The sequence below is a fragment of the Mauremys mutica genome, chromosome 14, assembly GCF_020497125.1.
Source record: "Mauremys mutica isolate MM-2020 ecotype Southern chromosome 14, ASM2049712v1, whole genome shotgun sequence".
In the NCBI taxonomy this organism is placed as follows: Eukaryota; Metazoa; Chordata; order Testudines; family Geoemydidae; genus Mauremys; species Mauremys mutica.
In genome coordinates this window covers 25,576,792-25,595,039 of record NC_059085.1, presented here as the reverse complement: position 1 = coordinate 25,595,039, position 18,248 = coordinate 25,576,792, and the positions used below count along the sequence as shown (strand labels likewise).

Sequence of the window (18,248 nt, the reverse complement as noted above, 5' to 3'; positions counted from 1 at the left end):
GATACCATGTGCCAACTTATAATTAGTGGAGTAGAGTCACCTTCCTCCGATATGCTCCCTACACTGAGTGGGGGTGGTTGACACAGGTGCTGGCTCCCCAAGCTTTATGCCAGATTCTTAGATGGCATAAAGTGAGAATGTACTCAGTGGATGTATATGTGTGTGTGTGTATGATGGTATATGCACAACAAAGGCTAAAGGACTACGTGTGTAACTGGGTTTAAGTGCATATTTTATGCTTGCAAAATTAAAAAATGGCTTTAGCTTAAAAAAAAACATATGGCTTATAATGCCATTTACTTGCACTAGGATTGAATCTGGCCCTGACTGCCATGTGGACTCAGTATTACATCACCATTATAGACATGGATAAACTGAGTTGCAGAGAGGTTAAATAATTTTCCCACAACAAATTAGTGGAAGAATTAAAAGTAGAACCCAGGCATCTTGACTCTTCCACCCCACTCTAACCACTAGACCATAATAAGTTCCTTTTCAAAGGTAGCTTTCTGACTTTTACTATGTACACTCAACAGTTTACACATTTCTAACAGGTGTATTTCTGCTTTTTTGACTAGTTCAGGGAAAGGCAACCTATGGCACACGTGCCAAAGGAAGCACGTGAGCTGATTTTCACTGGCGCTCACACTGCCCGGGTCCTGGCCACCGGTCCAGGGGGCTCTGCATTTTAATTTAATTTTAAATGAAGCTTCTTAAACATTTAAAAAACCTTATTTACTTTACATACAACAATAGTTTAGTTATATATTATAGACTTAGAGAAAGAGACCTTCTAAAAACGTTAAAATGTATTACTGGCACGCAAGAGCTTAAAGTAGAGTGAATAAATGAAGACTCGGCACACCACTTCTGAAAGGTTGCCGACTCCTGGACTAGTTATTCCTGATGAAGTAGAGAAAGGCCATCCAGGGGGACAGTACAATGCAAGCGTGCTGTTTAAACAAAGTTATCTTTCATTTATTTCATGTTGCGGGAGGGGTGGAGGTGGGGGAGATTCAGGATGGACATAACTAAAATGAGTTTCTGCTAGAGCTGAAAACAATTGACAACTGATGTGACTCTTCATAAAGCAACTGAATTGCAGGTTGCAATCAAAGATTTAGTATAAACATGTGTACCTGATATCTCTCTTCACAGTAGTGTGCAGTCCCATGAGCAATGGGTAAGACTAAAATAACTGCCACACAAAGACCAATGGTTCTTTTACACTTAGGTTAAGACTCCAACAAGACTGTTACTTGAAAATAGGCTTCATTGGGTGTACACACTAAAATATTATTTACATCCATCATACATAAGTTTTTAAATAATATCATTAAAATGTTCTTTAGCTATAATTGTATGAGATGGATGCACCTGCCTGATGTAGATATTACACCGTTATTGCTGTTGTACTGTAAAAGGCCTTTTTTAAAGATTCCTAATGGTAATGAAAATATTCTGATATAGCATTAAGGATTTTGCTACTGAAGTGTGTTTAATGTAAATATGCTGTCAGATACCCTTCAAGTAATTGACAAGAGCAGATGATTAGCAGTGTTCTCAATAGTGTTTTTGCATAATCTTACATTTTGACAGAACTCTTCAGCGGCTTGTTATTGTCAGCGCTCTGCAATCAGTATTACTTTTTCCTTGACAACATTTACTTTGTCATTATAAATCTTGTAAGTGGTCATTTAACTTGTTCAGTATGCATGTAAGAGTATCATTACTAACACAGTTTCTTAACAGGAAGACATTTTTCCAAATATCGTGAAAGTAAACTTTAAAAAACTCTGAATGAAGTAGGTTGACTGCTATTTCTCTGAAATACTCACCTGTATCAGTGGTAGTCTTATTTATTATATGTTTCAATGATTATTTTGTTCAATAAGAAGGAGATTACATTCTCATGTTGCCTGTCAAATTCATCTTGGTGGTTTTGGGCTTTTTGTCAGTGTTTTCATTCTTTATTGTTATTGTTTTAGTTATCATTTACATCTAACTGGCCAAAATTAAGCAGTTGTTATCCATAAGCATTCATAATTACTTACAGTATGTAACATTAATAGCCAATATAATAAACCATCACCTTTATTGAAGCATCTCTTGTTTCTACAGCAGTTCTTTAATCTGTCTCAATAGATTTCTAGTGTACAGCTCATATAGATTTGGTCAGTGACAAGGGTTAGAGTAGTCTTGTAGAACATTTACTTGTAGCTGTGAAAAGCCCACATTCATCAGAGGATTAGGTCGATCAGATTGTACCAGGATCAATGGAAGGCCTGTGTGATCCCTCTTAGGCTGTAATGTGTTCACCTTCTTTGGAGAGAATTCACATACACACACATTTCTCTGTCTTAAAGCCATTTATCTCAGAATGTCAAATTGCAATAATTAACCATTATTGATCTTAAATTCAATTAACTTCATTAACACAGGTCATGATGAGGGTGCTTGTAAGGGAAAGGCACTTGACAAGTGTCTTTTCTTATGTGACATTGAATGTTCACAGTTGTGGCTATAAACTACCATAGGAACATCTTTTAAAAATGACAAGAGTTTGGTTGGTGACTAAGAGGAGATGTTTTAATCCCCTCTCCCCTCACTATTTAGATTTCAGGTTTTCCATTGTATTCCCTTTTCAGGAATCAGTGAACCTTGTACTTCCAGCTTGTGATTTTAGTGGGGTATTTAGTGAACTGCCCAACAGTGCAGTTCATTAGCTAATGCAGGACAGAGACCCATTTCCAAAATAGTATGATTAGCAGATGAATGAAATGAATATTCAGTGTCTCTCTCTGCTGTACAATACAAAACAAAATGGAAACATCTTGTACAGGGAAATCCTGAAGTCTTTACTCAGTTCTTAGTCCTAACTCAGGCAAAACTCTCTTATTGTAGCCGTTAGGAGTCCCTAAGTAGGGCTGAATAGAAACTGCGTAAGGACACCAGGTGTTGACCCATAACAAAGTCTTTTCATGGAGTAACTTCATTGTAAGTGGAGATTCACAAAGCTGAAATGCAATTTGCACAGTGCAGTGCATTGAAACAGTTTGGGAATTTCATTGTATTTCACTGTTCACATATTGCACAGAGTTCATTATAAGCAGGAGGTGCACCTAAAACTGCTATTGAAGCCACTGTATAAGCGACTTCAATCGGAATTTAAGGTTCACCAGGAATTAAAGATTAGGCTTGAAGGCCTTTTAATGTAAGGAAAGAATTAGCCAATGCATTTTGAACGTCTTGAACTGCTATGATCATTTAAAAATACTCTATTAGAATGATTTCTACACTCCAATTGAAATAATTTTTAAGGTAAAATCATTATTGTACACCTGAATTTTAAAATGTAGCATGAAGGTTTTGCTACACATCCAGAGATCCATGTTTATTTTTCATCTTGCTAATACTAACACAGAGCCACTGTTCAGGTCATTGAAAAGGTTGCAAGATAAGTACAAATTAAAAGCAACCAGGAACACGGGAAGATTACAGAGAGTAAAGGTGTAATTTTTTTTCCTAACATTCTCAGAAATTCTAAGTAATAATTAGAAGAATAGAATCAGATAAATTTGGGGAGAGGGGATACCATTCAGGAACAGATTTCTGAGACAATTAAATGGTCATTTTGTCACTGCATTTGCTATTTCCACTCCACTATACAAAACATTTGCAGAGAAGAGGCAGGGCAGAAGCAGAATGGTTTGATTACGGCATTTGATCATATGAAGAAACTAAAGTTCCCTTGCAACATCTGTTTGCTTAGTGAAGGATTATAATAATTAAGAACTATTAGAGCCATATTGAAAACTTTTATGTTCATGACTATTTATCCTGGAGTTGGCTGTGAATCTTGTATTAGTTTGTCAAATGCCCTATATGCCTCCCAATGATTAAAAAACGCTACCCAAATGTTGATATCAAGCCAGGAGCTGTGGCATTGTTTTTGTTTGTTTTTTGTTTTTAGAATCCATTCATTAAAGGGTTTAGTGCATGTAACCCTTGTGCTGTTAACAACCTTTTCCAAATAGATTTGTGTTTCCTGAGGATTTAATGGAATAATTTTGCCAACAAAAAGAAATTGATAATTTTGAGGTCAGAAAACCACCACGTAAAGTGTGTCAATAGCTAAATATATGGTCCAAATCCAAACTATGGTTAAGGCTACAATACTGTCTCTCTCTGCGGACACATGACTCTCATTGTATTATACACCTGCATATAGTGGAGAATTCGACACAGTTCTGTACGTTGCAGCCAAGGAACCTGCCCTGGAAACCAGCAGGAACTGGAGTTATGTCTTGCTTAGAACTGGTCACATTATTCATAGTGAGTAATTCATACAAGAAATTTAACTTTAGCTGAAATAGCTGCAAATAGACTAATTTTACTAGTTTATTTGTTAATTGGAATTGTTCCATTCACTTCAGGAATTAATGATTTACCATTTGTAATTGACTGCTTTGCTTGGTATTGTTCCTACTTTCTGGTTGGCTGACTGATACTTGAAATATTATAAGCGGGAGGAGTACAGATATTGAATACCATATTCACCTGTGAATAGCTCTGTTCTTTGGCAAATAGGTGTATTTTTACAGAGAACAACCATTCTCCAATAAGCACTGAGCTAGGTGGGTGGGTGAACTGTTTGCCTTCACATGTATGAGACGTGAACAAAAAAGGACATGAATGTGGTCAAAGCAAACAGCAATTCAGAACCTGCTCATAAAGGACAAGGTTGTGCTTGGCTATTACATGCATGCAGTGAGGGGAGGAGGTAAGAAGCCTTTGCACAGATTGCAGAACGGCCAGAAAAAATTCCAGTCCCTGAGTTCACAGGACCACAGGGACTGGCTCAGCATGTGTAGTGTCTCAAAGGGGGCAAGGAGGAGGCAGGGTCTTAGCTCTATCCCCCAACAGTGTATGGCAATGGGCATACTTTTTGTTTGCTCCTTGGAGCTGCATGAAGCAAAATGCCTCCTGGAGCTCCCTCTAAGACAGTGTGGCTTTACACTGCTCCTAGTGTAAATGGCACAGTGCAGGTCTTGCTGCTGTCAAATAATAGTTTGCTCCAGAGATTTGTGATCACAGATTCTGGACTTTGCGCAATGGACACAATTGTGGGCATTTCACTGGGGAATTCAATCCTTAATTATTTTTAAAGATTAAAAGTGTCAATTATTTCTAGTTTTGCGCACATGCAGAGGAAGTTTAGGAACAGAAACTAGAACTCCAGATTCCTGGTTCTGTTCTACTTATGTGTTTTGCCTGTATCCCTTCATTATAGAAACTAACTTAACAGGTAATTTAAGAATTCTAGGTTCCTTTCCTAGAGTTTCTATGTGACCTTAAGCAAGTAGCTTGACTCTCTGTGCTTTCATTTACCCTTTCTACAAAATGGGGATAACAGCACTTACCTATACTGCAGGGGTGCTGAGAGGAATAGTACATTAATGCACGTTAAAGCTGTTGAGCTCCTTGAATGGAGGGCCTGAATAGAAAGGCCAAGATGTTATAAAAATTCATCTGCTATAATAACTTCAGTTTTTCAGGTGTGTGTTAAATGTGTTTATTCCTACCGGTACTTGCCCTGGGGAAATACATTGTGACTAAGGGAATAATATAAACGAGAGATATGACGAATCATCTTTGACTTATCAAACTTTTAAGCAGTAGTTGGTTTCAGACAGGAGAATGCCTTCCTTATCTGAATAAGTAGCCTGAGTAAGTGCCTTCTGACGACTTAGTCTCGTTTGTGGGCTATGCTTGTTCCAAACTGCATAACGTGGAGATGAGATATGTGAGATTTTTCAGACAGAAGTTTACTGAACCTGAGTAATTTGAATGGGAGATTTGGGTTCTTCTGCTCTTTCATTTTAACTACACCTAAAAGCAAGGAAGCATGGGATTCAAGTGACATGAGAATAAGGTGCTTAGTGTAGATTTCCTTCACTCTGTGTTCAGGCTGGTCCACGTTTCAGTGTAGCAGAAACTGTTCTTGTTATCATCTGTTCCCTATGTATTCATGTCTATGTAATTCTCTTCTCTAATGCTAACAGTTGATTTGCGCTCTCTGAAGTTGCTCCAAATGTAATACCAGTACAGGATGCTGGATTAGAGCAGCTGGCTAGCTTCCTGTGGCCTATTTCTGAGCTTTCTGTATCAGACAGCTGCAGTACTTTCAGCAAAGAACCAAATGCTAATACACTTCAAAGTTTCTGGCGCCTAATGATAGCCACCCATTACACTGGCATGTTGTCACATCCATCCCCACTCCGATCCCCAATAATTTAATACCACATTATTATTGGCATGAAGAAGCTGCAGATTTATTAACACACAAAATATCCAACTAAACAAGCATTAATCATGCACATTACATCAAATTAACATGTAGAAAATTAATATTCTTGACCTTGCCAGTGGGCAGAATAATAAATCTTGGAGTAGAATATTACTCCAGTGGAAGGTACCAACTACTCCAGCCAATGTGTGAGAGAAGCATGGATCTCTCCACCTGGAAATAACATTTCATTCCAACTACAGACAGTCCCGCCCCTAGGAAACAGAGCCTCTGACCTCTCTAAGCAGGAATAATAGCTAGATTGCCATGCCTCTTGTAAAAAAGCATTGCCATTCGCCATTTATGTTGCCACTCTTGGGGGAGGGGGGAAAAAAGACAGTCCACCCCTAATTTCTATTACATAGCAAGGCGCTTCTGAAATGTGCCGATGGACAACAACTTGGGGATCTTCTTTTTAATCCAAATAATTAGTACATTCTGGACAATGATGGTACAAGCCTTTGCACAGCATTCACCACCATTAGGCTTCAGGTTGATTTTCAGTGGTGTACAGCTCATTCTGTGCTCCACCTCTATGCAGAGAATGTCAGTTCTGTTGGTTTTTCTGTGATGTTTGTATACATCTTCAAGGAACTGGACTGAGATACCGATTCATTTTCCCTATGTTTCAAAATTTCCATCGGACAGTAATCATTTTCATTCACTACCAGCCTGGGCTGGTTTTCATCCAGTGATCTACTCTAAAGGTGAAAAGTTCCATTCCAAACCCCATGAGCTCTTCCCTCCTAAATCCCTCACTTTCTTAGTTATTTCATACAAAAATGTACAGGCAGACCAACAACAGGATATCCCTTGTCTGTTACTGATATACACAATGAGTGTTCACTGCTATCTGGTCTGTAATTTATGTGCTGTCTATTGAAAGAAAATAAAATTTTTCTATTGTTGTGCTCAACATTTTGTGCTGCAGTCAGATCCCTGTCCAAAGAACCAGCCATATCAACTCAGACTGTGATCTCCTGAGATCTCAGACAATAAGCAACATCAGGCCTGGTCACGATCATTTCTGCTCCCAACCCCTTTCTTTTTGTCCTCCCTTTTTAATGGAAGAATTTAAACTGCTTCATATTTTTAAGGGCTTTGAAGCTTTTGCAAGGTGCACTGAAAATCAACTGAATGCTTGGGCCCTTCAAACAGATGGATTTTTATATCTTGTATAGATAAATATACATGTAGAGCAGATTCTGCTTCCCCTTTCTTCCTCTGCAGAACATGGTTCTGCTGCTCAGTGAGCAGGGGATGGAATGCCCTTTTATGGGCCCTGTGTACCATGTTGCTCAGTGACGGTTTTTAAGGTGGAGTGGAGGATATGCTAAGGTGTGAATCTATCACAAAGCAGATTCACTGGCTGAAAATGTGACACCGATGTATGGAAGCAACCTGAATTTCTGAGGCTGCAGTGATGGCGATGGAGCAGCTCCATAGCCAGCGAGGGGGATTTTGTTTATACTGGGCTTGGCACCAGGAATTACCCATAATAAGTACAAAGATAATGTAATATTAGACATTATTATATGGCTTCTTTCAAGTGGAGAGGGAGAATTGTGTAACTCATAAGTATTTGAGCAAAGTGAAACCCTCTTGAGTTGTGCTGTGGTCTTTCCAAACTAATTAAATTAGAGCTGTCCCTGTTTGAGTCATTTTGGGCAGGAGAGAGGCTGTGTTCACAGTGTGTGAAGAAACCTGGCATAAATGAGTGCAAATCCATTGGCTTCAGTGGAGTTGTGCTTGCTTACATCAGGGTTGAATTTGGCCCAGGGCGTCAGCAGAGCCATTACCAGTATAAACATTTTGATTTAGCCGCACAGTAGCCTCCCATATTTATAGAAATACGATGGACTGATATTAGTTCCCATTGCTTGCATGGTGTCCATGGTGTGTGTATGGAGCATGTCTGTGAGTATATCCATGTATGTATAGTATGTGCATGTATAGATTGTTTTGGGCAGTGATGTAGCACATGTTATTTCTGCTAGCGAAGAAATGATGCATAACTCAGTTATGAAGGTAATTCCCTCTTGTAGGAAATGAATTCCATTATATTACAGCTTACTGTTACGTATTTATATTAAATGTGGTAATTTCATTTTTACCTGGCAGTTTAGTTAATAATTATAACAAATGTTAATGAGGGAGCTGTCTGTTCTCGACTTCTCTCTACCTGTACCAAGGATAGGTTTCTTAACTCTTCTGATATCTTAATTTTCTGTACAAACCAGGGCCATTCCAGGAAAGCGTTTTCCTGGTCTGTCACAATCATAGACACATTTGGGTTGCAAGTGACTTCAGCAGGGTCACCTAGCCTTGCAGGATGTAAAGTGAAAAGTTTTGTGTGGAGTTTGTTTGTTTATGTGAAGGGGAAAAAAGCCAGAACAGAACATAATTGCTTTCATTTCAATTCTTACTAACTTACTTTGACTTTAGAAGCACCTTTAAAGTCACCCCCCCTCCCAGACTGTGCTGTTGAGGTGTTTAAAGAACAGTCACACACACAGCTCACAGTTTCAAACATTTACTTTACATATGAAAAATATTAAAATAGGAAAAAGGACAAAGAAAATAAACCCACACAAATAAACATGGGAATGGGTGACAGGGGATGGATCACTTGATGATCACCTGTTCTGTTCATTCCCTCTGGTGCACCTGCCATTGGCCACTGTCGGAGACAGGATACTGGGCTAGATGGACCTTTGATCTGACCCCGCATGGCCGTTCTTAGGTTCTAACATTGTTGCGACTTGCATTTAGTGTCCAGTGCGGATAGATGGAATAAATAGGTGACCAGCTCCGGGATGGCACCAGCTCCAGTTGGTTTGGATGAGGGTGGTTTACGTCTTGCTCCTTCTCATAGGTACCCTTATCCTCAGCACGAGGGAAGGGCATAGAGGTTCTTAGCACAGGTTAGTTCTCTAGTGGAGAGAGTTGTGGGTAGAACTAAGTGTCATCTTCCCTGTCACTTGTTTAACTGGATAACCTTACTGCACTGGACCCAAATAACTGCCTAGAGCTGAAGAGGGTGCAGTCCCCTTTTCCCCCATGTTGTTTTGGGATTAGTTTATTAAAGTTGCACCCTCATACGCTGAACCAATTCCTCCTCTCCATGCCTTATTTCCTGAATCAAAAACTCTGATGTCACAAACGCAGCTTCATGACTCCAGCTTGGGAAGGAGAAGGACAGTTATTTAGGCGGTAGCTCCTAGTTAACAGGCAGATATGCTTGATAATGGGTAAAAAGGGCAAAGAAAGCACGAAAGGGAAATGGATTTAAATTTAAATGCGCTACATGCTGGAGAATTCCAGCTAACATAAAAGTTACTCTTCTAAAAGCGGTGAATGTGACAACACAAGTGGCTCAGACCAAGCAAAATTCAAAGGTTTCAATAGCCAGAGAAACAGAAATGTAAGGAAAACCAGCACTAATCAGGGACTAGATTGTTCAAGCTTTGCTCACGCTGGTGAGCACCTATTCACACAAGTAGTTTTAACGTCCAGGAACTACTCCTATGACTACTCACTGTTATGAGGGTGGGTGGCACTCTCTAGCCCTACATGAATAAAGGGAGAAAAAGCCAGGCACACTTATAGACCACCTCTGTGTGCTGCCTCAGGATACAGGTGTGAAAAGGAGATCTTCCTAGGTCAGGTAGTGTGACAGTCACTTCCCTTTTCCTTTATGCCATAAAGAGGGTGTGATTTCTGTTCGGTAAGGGAGGCACAGGGACAGGAGTTTTTATTTTAAAAAAATATGAACAAAAACACACCTATTTTTACAAAGAAGATTCCACAGAAAAGGATTGTACTATTTCAGGCCACATTTGCTTTTACATCATATGGCCTGCAACATCATTTCTTTCTTCCTTTTCTTTTAAAATGCATGTTTCTTGGAGCTTTGGAATTGTTCTTCAGTTACTGATCATTGGTAGCCAATTATTCATATATTGTCATTGTCTTAAAATTCTCACTTTCAGAGGGTGGTTTGCACCTTTTGGGTCTGCTGGGCTACATGATTCCACTGGAATTGAGAAATACCCTGATGCAAATAACTAAAATAAGACAACTTGTGTTGTTCCATAAGAGGATGAAAGTGCTGAATGAATGACATTGTGCGATTGTAAACACTTTGGAGCTTGGACTGTTTCTCTGTCAGTGTTTATAATATATATAATATAAATATTTCCTAGTAATGATTAGAGAAGGCTTACAATCAACCTAAGTATTTCCAGATAGCATAAAATTACAGCAAAATAGATAGCAGTTACATTGTCTTTAGATTCAACTTACGTATTTTTAAATTTAAAAATACAATCTTGACATCTCTTCAGATACATTGCACATTTGATCTGCAACACCTATGCACAGTTGTGTGTTGCTCTGACTTCATATGTTTGTGCTTTCAACGGTTTAACTCAGAATACAAGGGCCAGGTTATAACCTCACATGGTTTGAAGCAGTTTTGCTAAAATCATCCACGTGAGAAGGCACTAGTAAAAAAAATTTTATATTTCCCAACTGATTGCACCATACTCCTTTTGAAACTGGAAGTCCAACTTCAGTGTTACTTTAACAGTTATATTGTCATTAGTGCTTCACTTAAACACAACCACCCTGAAAAGAAGCATGAAAGATTTCTAATGATAGATACAGGGTACAGTATATATCCATTATACTTTTCTCTTTTTTCCACTGCCCTGGATGAAACAGCTTCATTTGATCAATATAAGGTGTACACTCTTGCCTGAATAAACAGGCTGCATAGATTGTTGTATATGCTGAACTGTGCCATGCGTGGCCAGATGCCCTCACATTCCAGGTGTGTTGTGAAGCCAGATGCTTTCAGCCATCTGAAAACTATGGATACGTACTGCAATTGCATTTTTTCTAAGCATATTATTATTTTGGTAATAGATATCTAGCAAGTTCTCCATGTATGGTTATATGGTTAGTTTAGTTCTTTTAAAAAAAACCCAAACTGTTATCTAATATGCATATATTTATATGCATTTTATCTTTTCACTTATCTTTAGACTAAAGCGTTCAGTAGAAATAGATTAGTTTGATCAATTACTGATCGTGCTCTTAATGTTTTGATAGAATTTTCCTTCCTAAAGGCATTACTTTTATGTGTAAAATACACATAGAGTGCCAGTATGAAAAACGAACATAAAACTAGTCAGTTCCTAACTATCCTATTCAGGAAGAGTGTATTAGATTTACATCACCAGTTGCATTACTTAAAAAAAAAGACAGACTCCCTGTTGGGTGCCCATGTAGCTTATGCTGAGTAAATATTGACAAAGTAGTCTAAAGAGCAAACACTTTGACATTTGTAAGGTCCAGTGGAAGGTCTTGTATATATTTATACAGCAAGAATGAGTACAGCATACCAATTTTCTTGAACTTGCTCCTGACATAATTCTGCATGGGCTTTCTTGTTGGGGAGAGAAGTGTGTTTAAATGTGAATGGGTCATTTGTTGCATCCATAATGAATATCTTGAATCACTGTTAGTCAGGTATTTCCGAATGTAGAGTAACCAGCTTTACCACAAAAAAGAGAATAAAAAAAGAAATCTTGTTTTTAAATGTATTGTAATCAGCATACATTGTTTTTACTTTGTAGGAATTTTATTGATAATTTTGTCCTTTATATTTATTGAAAATTGAGTCTCAAAAATGTAATGAGTAAAAAATGCTTGCTTAATTTAAATTGTGAATCTGTCTGTTAAGAAATGCATTAGGGGTAGGAGAAGCATAAGACATATTAATTGACAGACAGGAGCTGCTGTCTCTGAGGTTGATACAAGTAATTTATTACTTTAGAAATGAATGCCACCTCCAGAATGTGCTTCATTAATTTCAAATTTAGTTTTAATTTCAAGCTGTTGCCCCTTGAGAAGAATAAGGTGGCAAATTATGTTTGAAGAGCAGATTTTTTTTCTTGCTCTGAAGAAACATTAAATTTTAACTGTTTAATTTTACAAATAAATGCAGTTCTTTAGCTGAAATATTTAAACAGCTGATGGAAAGTATGATCAACAGTCACTAACTCTTGTTGTTTTTGTTTTGTTCACAATAGCCTATGTTTCAGATGAACTGAAGGCTGCAGCACTTGTGGAGGAAGACATGGAACCTGATGAAAATGCAATTGATGGGGAACCTTCAGCAAAATATGTGTGCCCGGAAAAAGACTACAGTAAGAACTGCCAGAGCTACCAAAACTCTCCAGCTGCTGAATTTTCCAGCCATGAAATGGACAGTGAGTCACACATCAGTGAGACAAGTGACCGCATGGCAGATTTTGAAAGCAGCTCTATCAAAAACGAGGAAGAGAGCAAGGAAGTGGCAATACCACTTGAAGATTCTGCTGTATCTGATAGTTTAGAACAAATGAAAGCTGTATATAATAACTTCCTTTCCAATTCCTACTGGTCCAATCTCAATTTGAATCTCCACCAGCCGACTTCAGAAAAAAACAACGGTAGCAGCAGCAGTAGCAGCAGCAGCAGCAGCAGTTGTGGAAGTGGTAGCTTTGACTGGCATCAGACTGCTATGGCAAAGACACTGCAGCAAGTTTCTCAGAGCAGAATTCTTCCTGAACCAAGTCTTTTTAGCACAGTTCAGTTGTACAGACAAAGCAGTAAGCTTTATGGCTCTATATTTACTGGAGCCAGTAAATTCCGTTGTAAAGACTGTAGTGCTGCCTATGACACTTTAGTAGAATTAACAGTGCACATGAATGAAACAGGACATTATCGAGATGACAACCATGAAACTGATAACAATAACCCTAAAAGATGGTCCAAACCTCGTAAACGTTCTTTGCTTGAAATGGAAGGGAAAGAAGATGCCCAGAAAGTATTAAAGTGTATGTACTGTGGCCATTCATTTGAATCTCTTCAGGACTTGAGTGTTCATATGATCAAAACAAAACACTACCAAAAAGTGCCTCTGAAGGAACCTGTTACACCTGTAGCAGCAAAAATTATCCCAGCTACTAGAAAAAAAGCGTCACTGGAACTTGAACTTCCAAGTTCTCCAGATTCCACAGGTGGGACACCAAAAGCAACAATCTCGGACACCAACGACGCGCTACAAAAGAATGCAAATCCTTACATTACGCCAAATAATCGTTACGGTCACCAGAATGGTGCCAGCTATGCTTGGCATTTTGAGGCAAGGAAATCACAAATTCTCAAATGCATGGAGTGTGGAAGTTCCCATGATACTTTGCAGGAACTCACTGCCCACATGATGGTGACAGGACATTTTATAAAAGTCACCAACTCTGCCATGAAGAAAGGGAAGCCAATTATAGAAGCCCCCGTGACGCCAACAATAACAGCTCTACTAGATGAAAAAGTACAGTCTGTGCCACTCGCAGCCACCACTTTTACATCTCCCTCCAACACGCCTTCTAGTGTCTCCCCAAAATTGAATGTTGAAGTAAAAAAAGAAGTAGATAAAGAGAGAGGGATTGCTGATGATAAAATGAAAGAGAAAGAGAAGTCAAATGAAGATGAGGAAAAGTATGATATATCCTCAAAATATCATTATTTGACTGAAAATGACCTGGAAGAAAGTCCTAAAGGGGGGCTAGATATTTTAAAGTCTTTAGAAAACACAGTAACATCAGCTATAAACAAAGCCCAGAATGGTACACCAAGCTGGGGTGGCTACCCCAGTATTCATGCTGCCTACCAGCTACCTAATATGATGAAGCTGTCGTTGGGTTCATCGGGAAAAAGTACACCCTTAAAATCTATGTTTGGAAACAATGAAATAGTGTCGCCGACTAAAAACCAGCCCTTACTGTCGCCACCAAGCAGTCAAACCTCCCCTGTGCCAAAAACGAACTTTCATGCCATGGAAGAACTGGTAAAGAAAGTCACTGAGAAAGTGATTAAAGTTGAGGAAAAAATGAAAGAACCTGAAGGAAAACTGTCTCCAGTGAAACGCGCGACACCTTCGCCATGCAGCAGTGAAATCAGTGAACCCCTCAAAATGGATGCCTCCAACGATGGTGGTTTTAAAAGCCAACAGAACAGCCCAATTCCTCAGAGGGATAGTTGCAAGGATAGTCCAACTATAGAACCAGTGGAAAATGGTAAAGAGCCTGTAAAGTCAATTGCAAGTACATTAAGCAGCAGCACAGCTATTATTACAGATCATCCTCCTGAACAACCATTTGTAAATCCATTAAGTGCACTGCAGTCTGTCATGAATATTCATCTTGGAAAAGCAGCAAAGCCATCTTTGCCTGCTCTGGATCCAATGAGTATGCTTTTTAAAATGAGCAACAGTTTGGCAGAAAAGGCTGCAGTGGCCACCCCACCTTTGCAGTGCAAAAAAACAGACCACTTAGACCGTTATTTTTATCATGTCAACAATGACCAACCCATAGATTTGACGAAAGGCAAGAGTGACAAAAGCTGCTCTTTGGGTTCAGCGCTTTTGTCATCCACATCAACATCTTCTGCATCTTCTTCATCTACAGTGACAACAGCAAAGACATCTGCAGTCGTGTCATTCATGTCAAACTCGCCGCTACGCGAGAATGCCTTGTCAGATATATCTGATATGCTGAAGAACCTGACAGAAAGTCACACATCAAAATCTTCCACACCTTCCAGCATATCTGAGAAATCTGACATTGATGGTACCACAATAGAGGAACCAGAAGAGACTACACCAGCTCAGAAAAGGAAGGGACGTCAGTCTAACTGGAACCCTCAGCACTTGCTCATTCTGCAGGCCCAGTTTGCAGCCAGTTTACGACAGACATCGGAGGGAAAATACATTATGTCAGACTTGAGCCCTCAAGAAAGGATGCACATTTCAAGGTTTACGGGACTCTCAATGACCACAATTAGCCACTGGCTAGCCAATGTGAAATACCAGCTCCGAAGGACGGGAGGAACTAAGTTCCTTAAAAATTTGGACACTGGGCATCCAGTGTTCTTTTGTAATGACTGTGCTTCGCAGATCAGAACTCCTTCAACTTATATCAGTCACCTTGAATCACATCTAGGTTTCAGGTTAAGAGACCTGTCCAAACTGTCCAATGAACAGATTAACAATCAGATAGCACAAACAAAGTCACCATCTGAAAAACTGGTGACATCATCCCCAGAGGAAGAAATTGGAACTTCCTATCAGTGTAAACTTTGTAACAGGACTTTTGCAAGCAAGCATGCTGTGAAACTTCATCTTAGTAAAACACATGGGAAGTCACCAGAGGATCATCTTCTGTATGTTTCGGAGTTAGAGAAGCAGTAGCATTTGCTTTTGATTAAAATAACTGTAATTTGCTTTGAGGAAACTGTCAAAGACGCCTTAAAGCTACTGTTTAGTTCTTGGCACATGTTCTTATTTTAACTCCAGAGAGTCACTCTGGCCTGAACTGTTTTGTATAATTGTACAGTGTTTAATAGAGGTGCATAATCAGCTGTTGTTACTGGTAAAATATGAAGGTTAAAATGCAGTGGTAAGTGTTTGGAACTTTGTGTAAATTGGATTTAGTTGCTGTGCATCCCTCTGATGCATCAAGCTGCATGCATTAACAGACAGTTTAATTAAGCATTTATAACTAATCCTGGTGCACTTTTTTCATGTGACCTAAGTGTGCTGGTATTTCTCACCCTATAATCTTTAGCCCTCTGAGTACTTTGAAACACCTTTGCTTTAATTTGGTAAAATGTATGGATATGTTTTTTTAAAACCCTTACCAGCTTAGTTCTAATTACTAATATGAACCTCCATTTATGCAGAGGTGTATCACACCTTGAAATTTAAAATATTATTTTCACATTGAAACATAGATGTATATATTGTATAGATTTCAAAATCTCTTATGGAAATGTAATTGTGATTAATGCCATGTTTTTCTTCAGCATTTTTAGCAATGACGGTTTTTGTACCTGATATACCTCAGGTATAAGCTACACCTATATATAGTGTATATTTCTTTTTTTAGGTCTAGGGGTTTTTCTTTTAACATCCAAACATTGTAAATTATATGAAAGGTACCACAAATAGCATTTATAAAGTATTCAAAAACATTATTCTTAAAGCAAAGTATGATTGTTTTGTTTTGCTATACAGTACATCTATATTGATAGAGGTTCATGTTTAAATTATACATATTTATTAGTATCGTTATCATTTGTTTTTAAACCAGCTGAATAACAGAAGCCACGGACTGCATCCTTGGCATGCATTATAACTATTTTGCACAACATGACTTTTAAAGGTATTTATTAGTAAAAGAAAATTTAAATAAAATAAAAAATGAGAGAATTCAAAATAAACTCAGTGCTCAAAGGGTTAAATCTATTTGAAAAACTTGTACTGTATTTCCTAAACATTGATAAAGCCTTTAAAATGTTTGTACTGTAATATTTTGCTTAAAAGTTATGAGGCATTCTGTGATATAACCTTTTACTTATTTATAAGCGCTATTGGTTGTTATTTCATATTGTAGAATGCCTTTTTATTTCAATTGGTAACTTTCTGTTTTGTTCTGCCTAATTATTCTCCCAAGATTCCATACTGCAGCTTTATCTTTAGGCATATGAAAGGTAACCCGTGGTTACCAGCACACTAAGTGATTCTGTTCGTCTCCATTTTTGGCAGTTAATTTGCAGAAGTAACTGACAGCTGACACCATATGAGAATCTATGTATAAAATATTGGCATGTAAACAGCACAGACACTGTAATGCACTCTGTGCCCTGTTTTGTTGTTGACAATGAAGCACCATTATATGACTCTTCATATAACCTTTTTTTCTACAGCAGCATTAAAATTGTCTTTTTGCTATAATTTTGTGTTGCATTCACAATTATGTCTGAAATGTGCTACGACTAACGAGCACATTAAAATTAAATTGTATGCTATCTGTTTATGACTGAAGCTTGAGTAGGTTTCTTCATCTGCCAGGTGCTGGCAGTCAAAAGCTGCACATAAATCACTGGAGTTTTAGTGAACTTTAGCATTTAAAGAGCAGGGTAGCACTTATTCAAAGGCTGCATTAACAAAAATTTTCCCCAAGAAAAGATAAATGAATGTTATAACTCCACTTTAGAAATCGGGTAAGACTGACTGTAAAGAAGAGAGTTTATAAGCAACATGTGTGGCAAGGCAAATAGGTGTTTTGCTGTGCTGTACATTCAGACTCAGACAGTGATGCTTAAATGAATTCCTCTTGAATATACTGAATAGAGTCTGCAAGTAATATTGGTAGGTGCTTCATGTCCAGATTTTTATTTAATAAAAAAAAAACACAACCCCAAATAATCTTTTAAAAGTGACCAGTTACCTGCCTACTATTATTTCTTTCTTTTTGGTTGTCCTCTGTAATGTAAATGCTGGTATCTATTTCTTTTAAAACATTAGAAATCGGTCTGTTCATTTTATAACTAACACAACTTGAAGTAATATGTATTATTAGTAAACAGGCCCTATGAATAGCAATAATCAAGTCCAGTACTTGGATTATGGACTAGAACTCTGGGGTGAGGAGGTTTTTAGATTTTTGTATTGGTTTTGTTTTCTGTTTTTTTTTTGTCATTTGGCTCAATATTTAAATCTGATTTTAAAGACATTAGTGTATTGAAGTTGATGGTCTCAATTCGGATCCTAATGGACAGTTATCTATATGACAAAACTGCAGCACATAATTTTTGCTGGTTAGCTGTATCCTCTCAACTGTATGATCCTACCTTCTTAGAAAAGTTAACCCCTTCAGGCCAGGGCTGAGGTCTTTTTCTCTTTAGTGAAACATTCCTTAAGGCTGTCTGTATTTTTAAGACTAGATTATCTCAGTCCACATTGTAGCCAGAATCCTTCCTTCTGGGAACACAGATTTTCTCCTTGAAA

General features: G+C 38.2%; 1 protein-coding gene across 1 annotated transcript in view; it reads left to right on the top strand.

Annotated features, from left to right (window-relative positions):
- TSHZ3 (teashirt zinc finger homeobox 3) overlaps positions 1-17,967 on the top strand; it is a 68,340-nt gene extending 50,373 nt beyond the window's left edge. The window contains exon 2 of the mRNA XM_044987834.1: positions 12,448-17,967. Coding sequence (XP_044843769.1) covers positions 12,448-15,647 — 3,200 coding nt within the window. The 3' untranslated portion in view covers positions 15,648-17,967. The remainder of the gene's footprint in view (positions 1-12,447) is intronic.
- Positions 17,968-18,248: the final 281 nt, after the last annotated feature.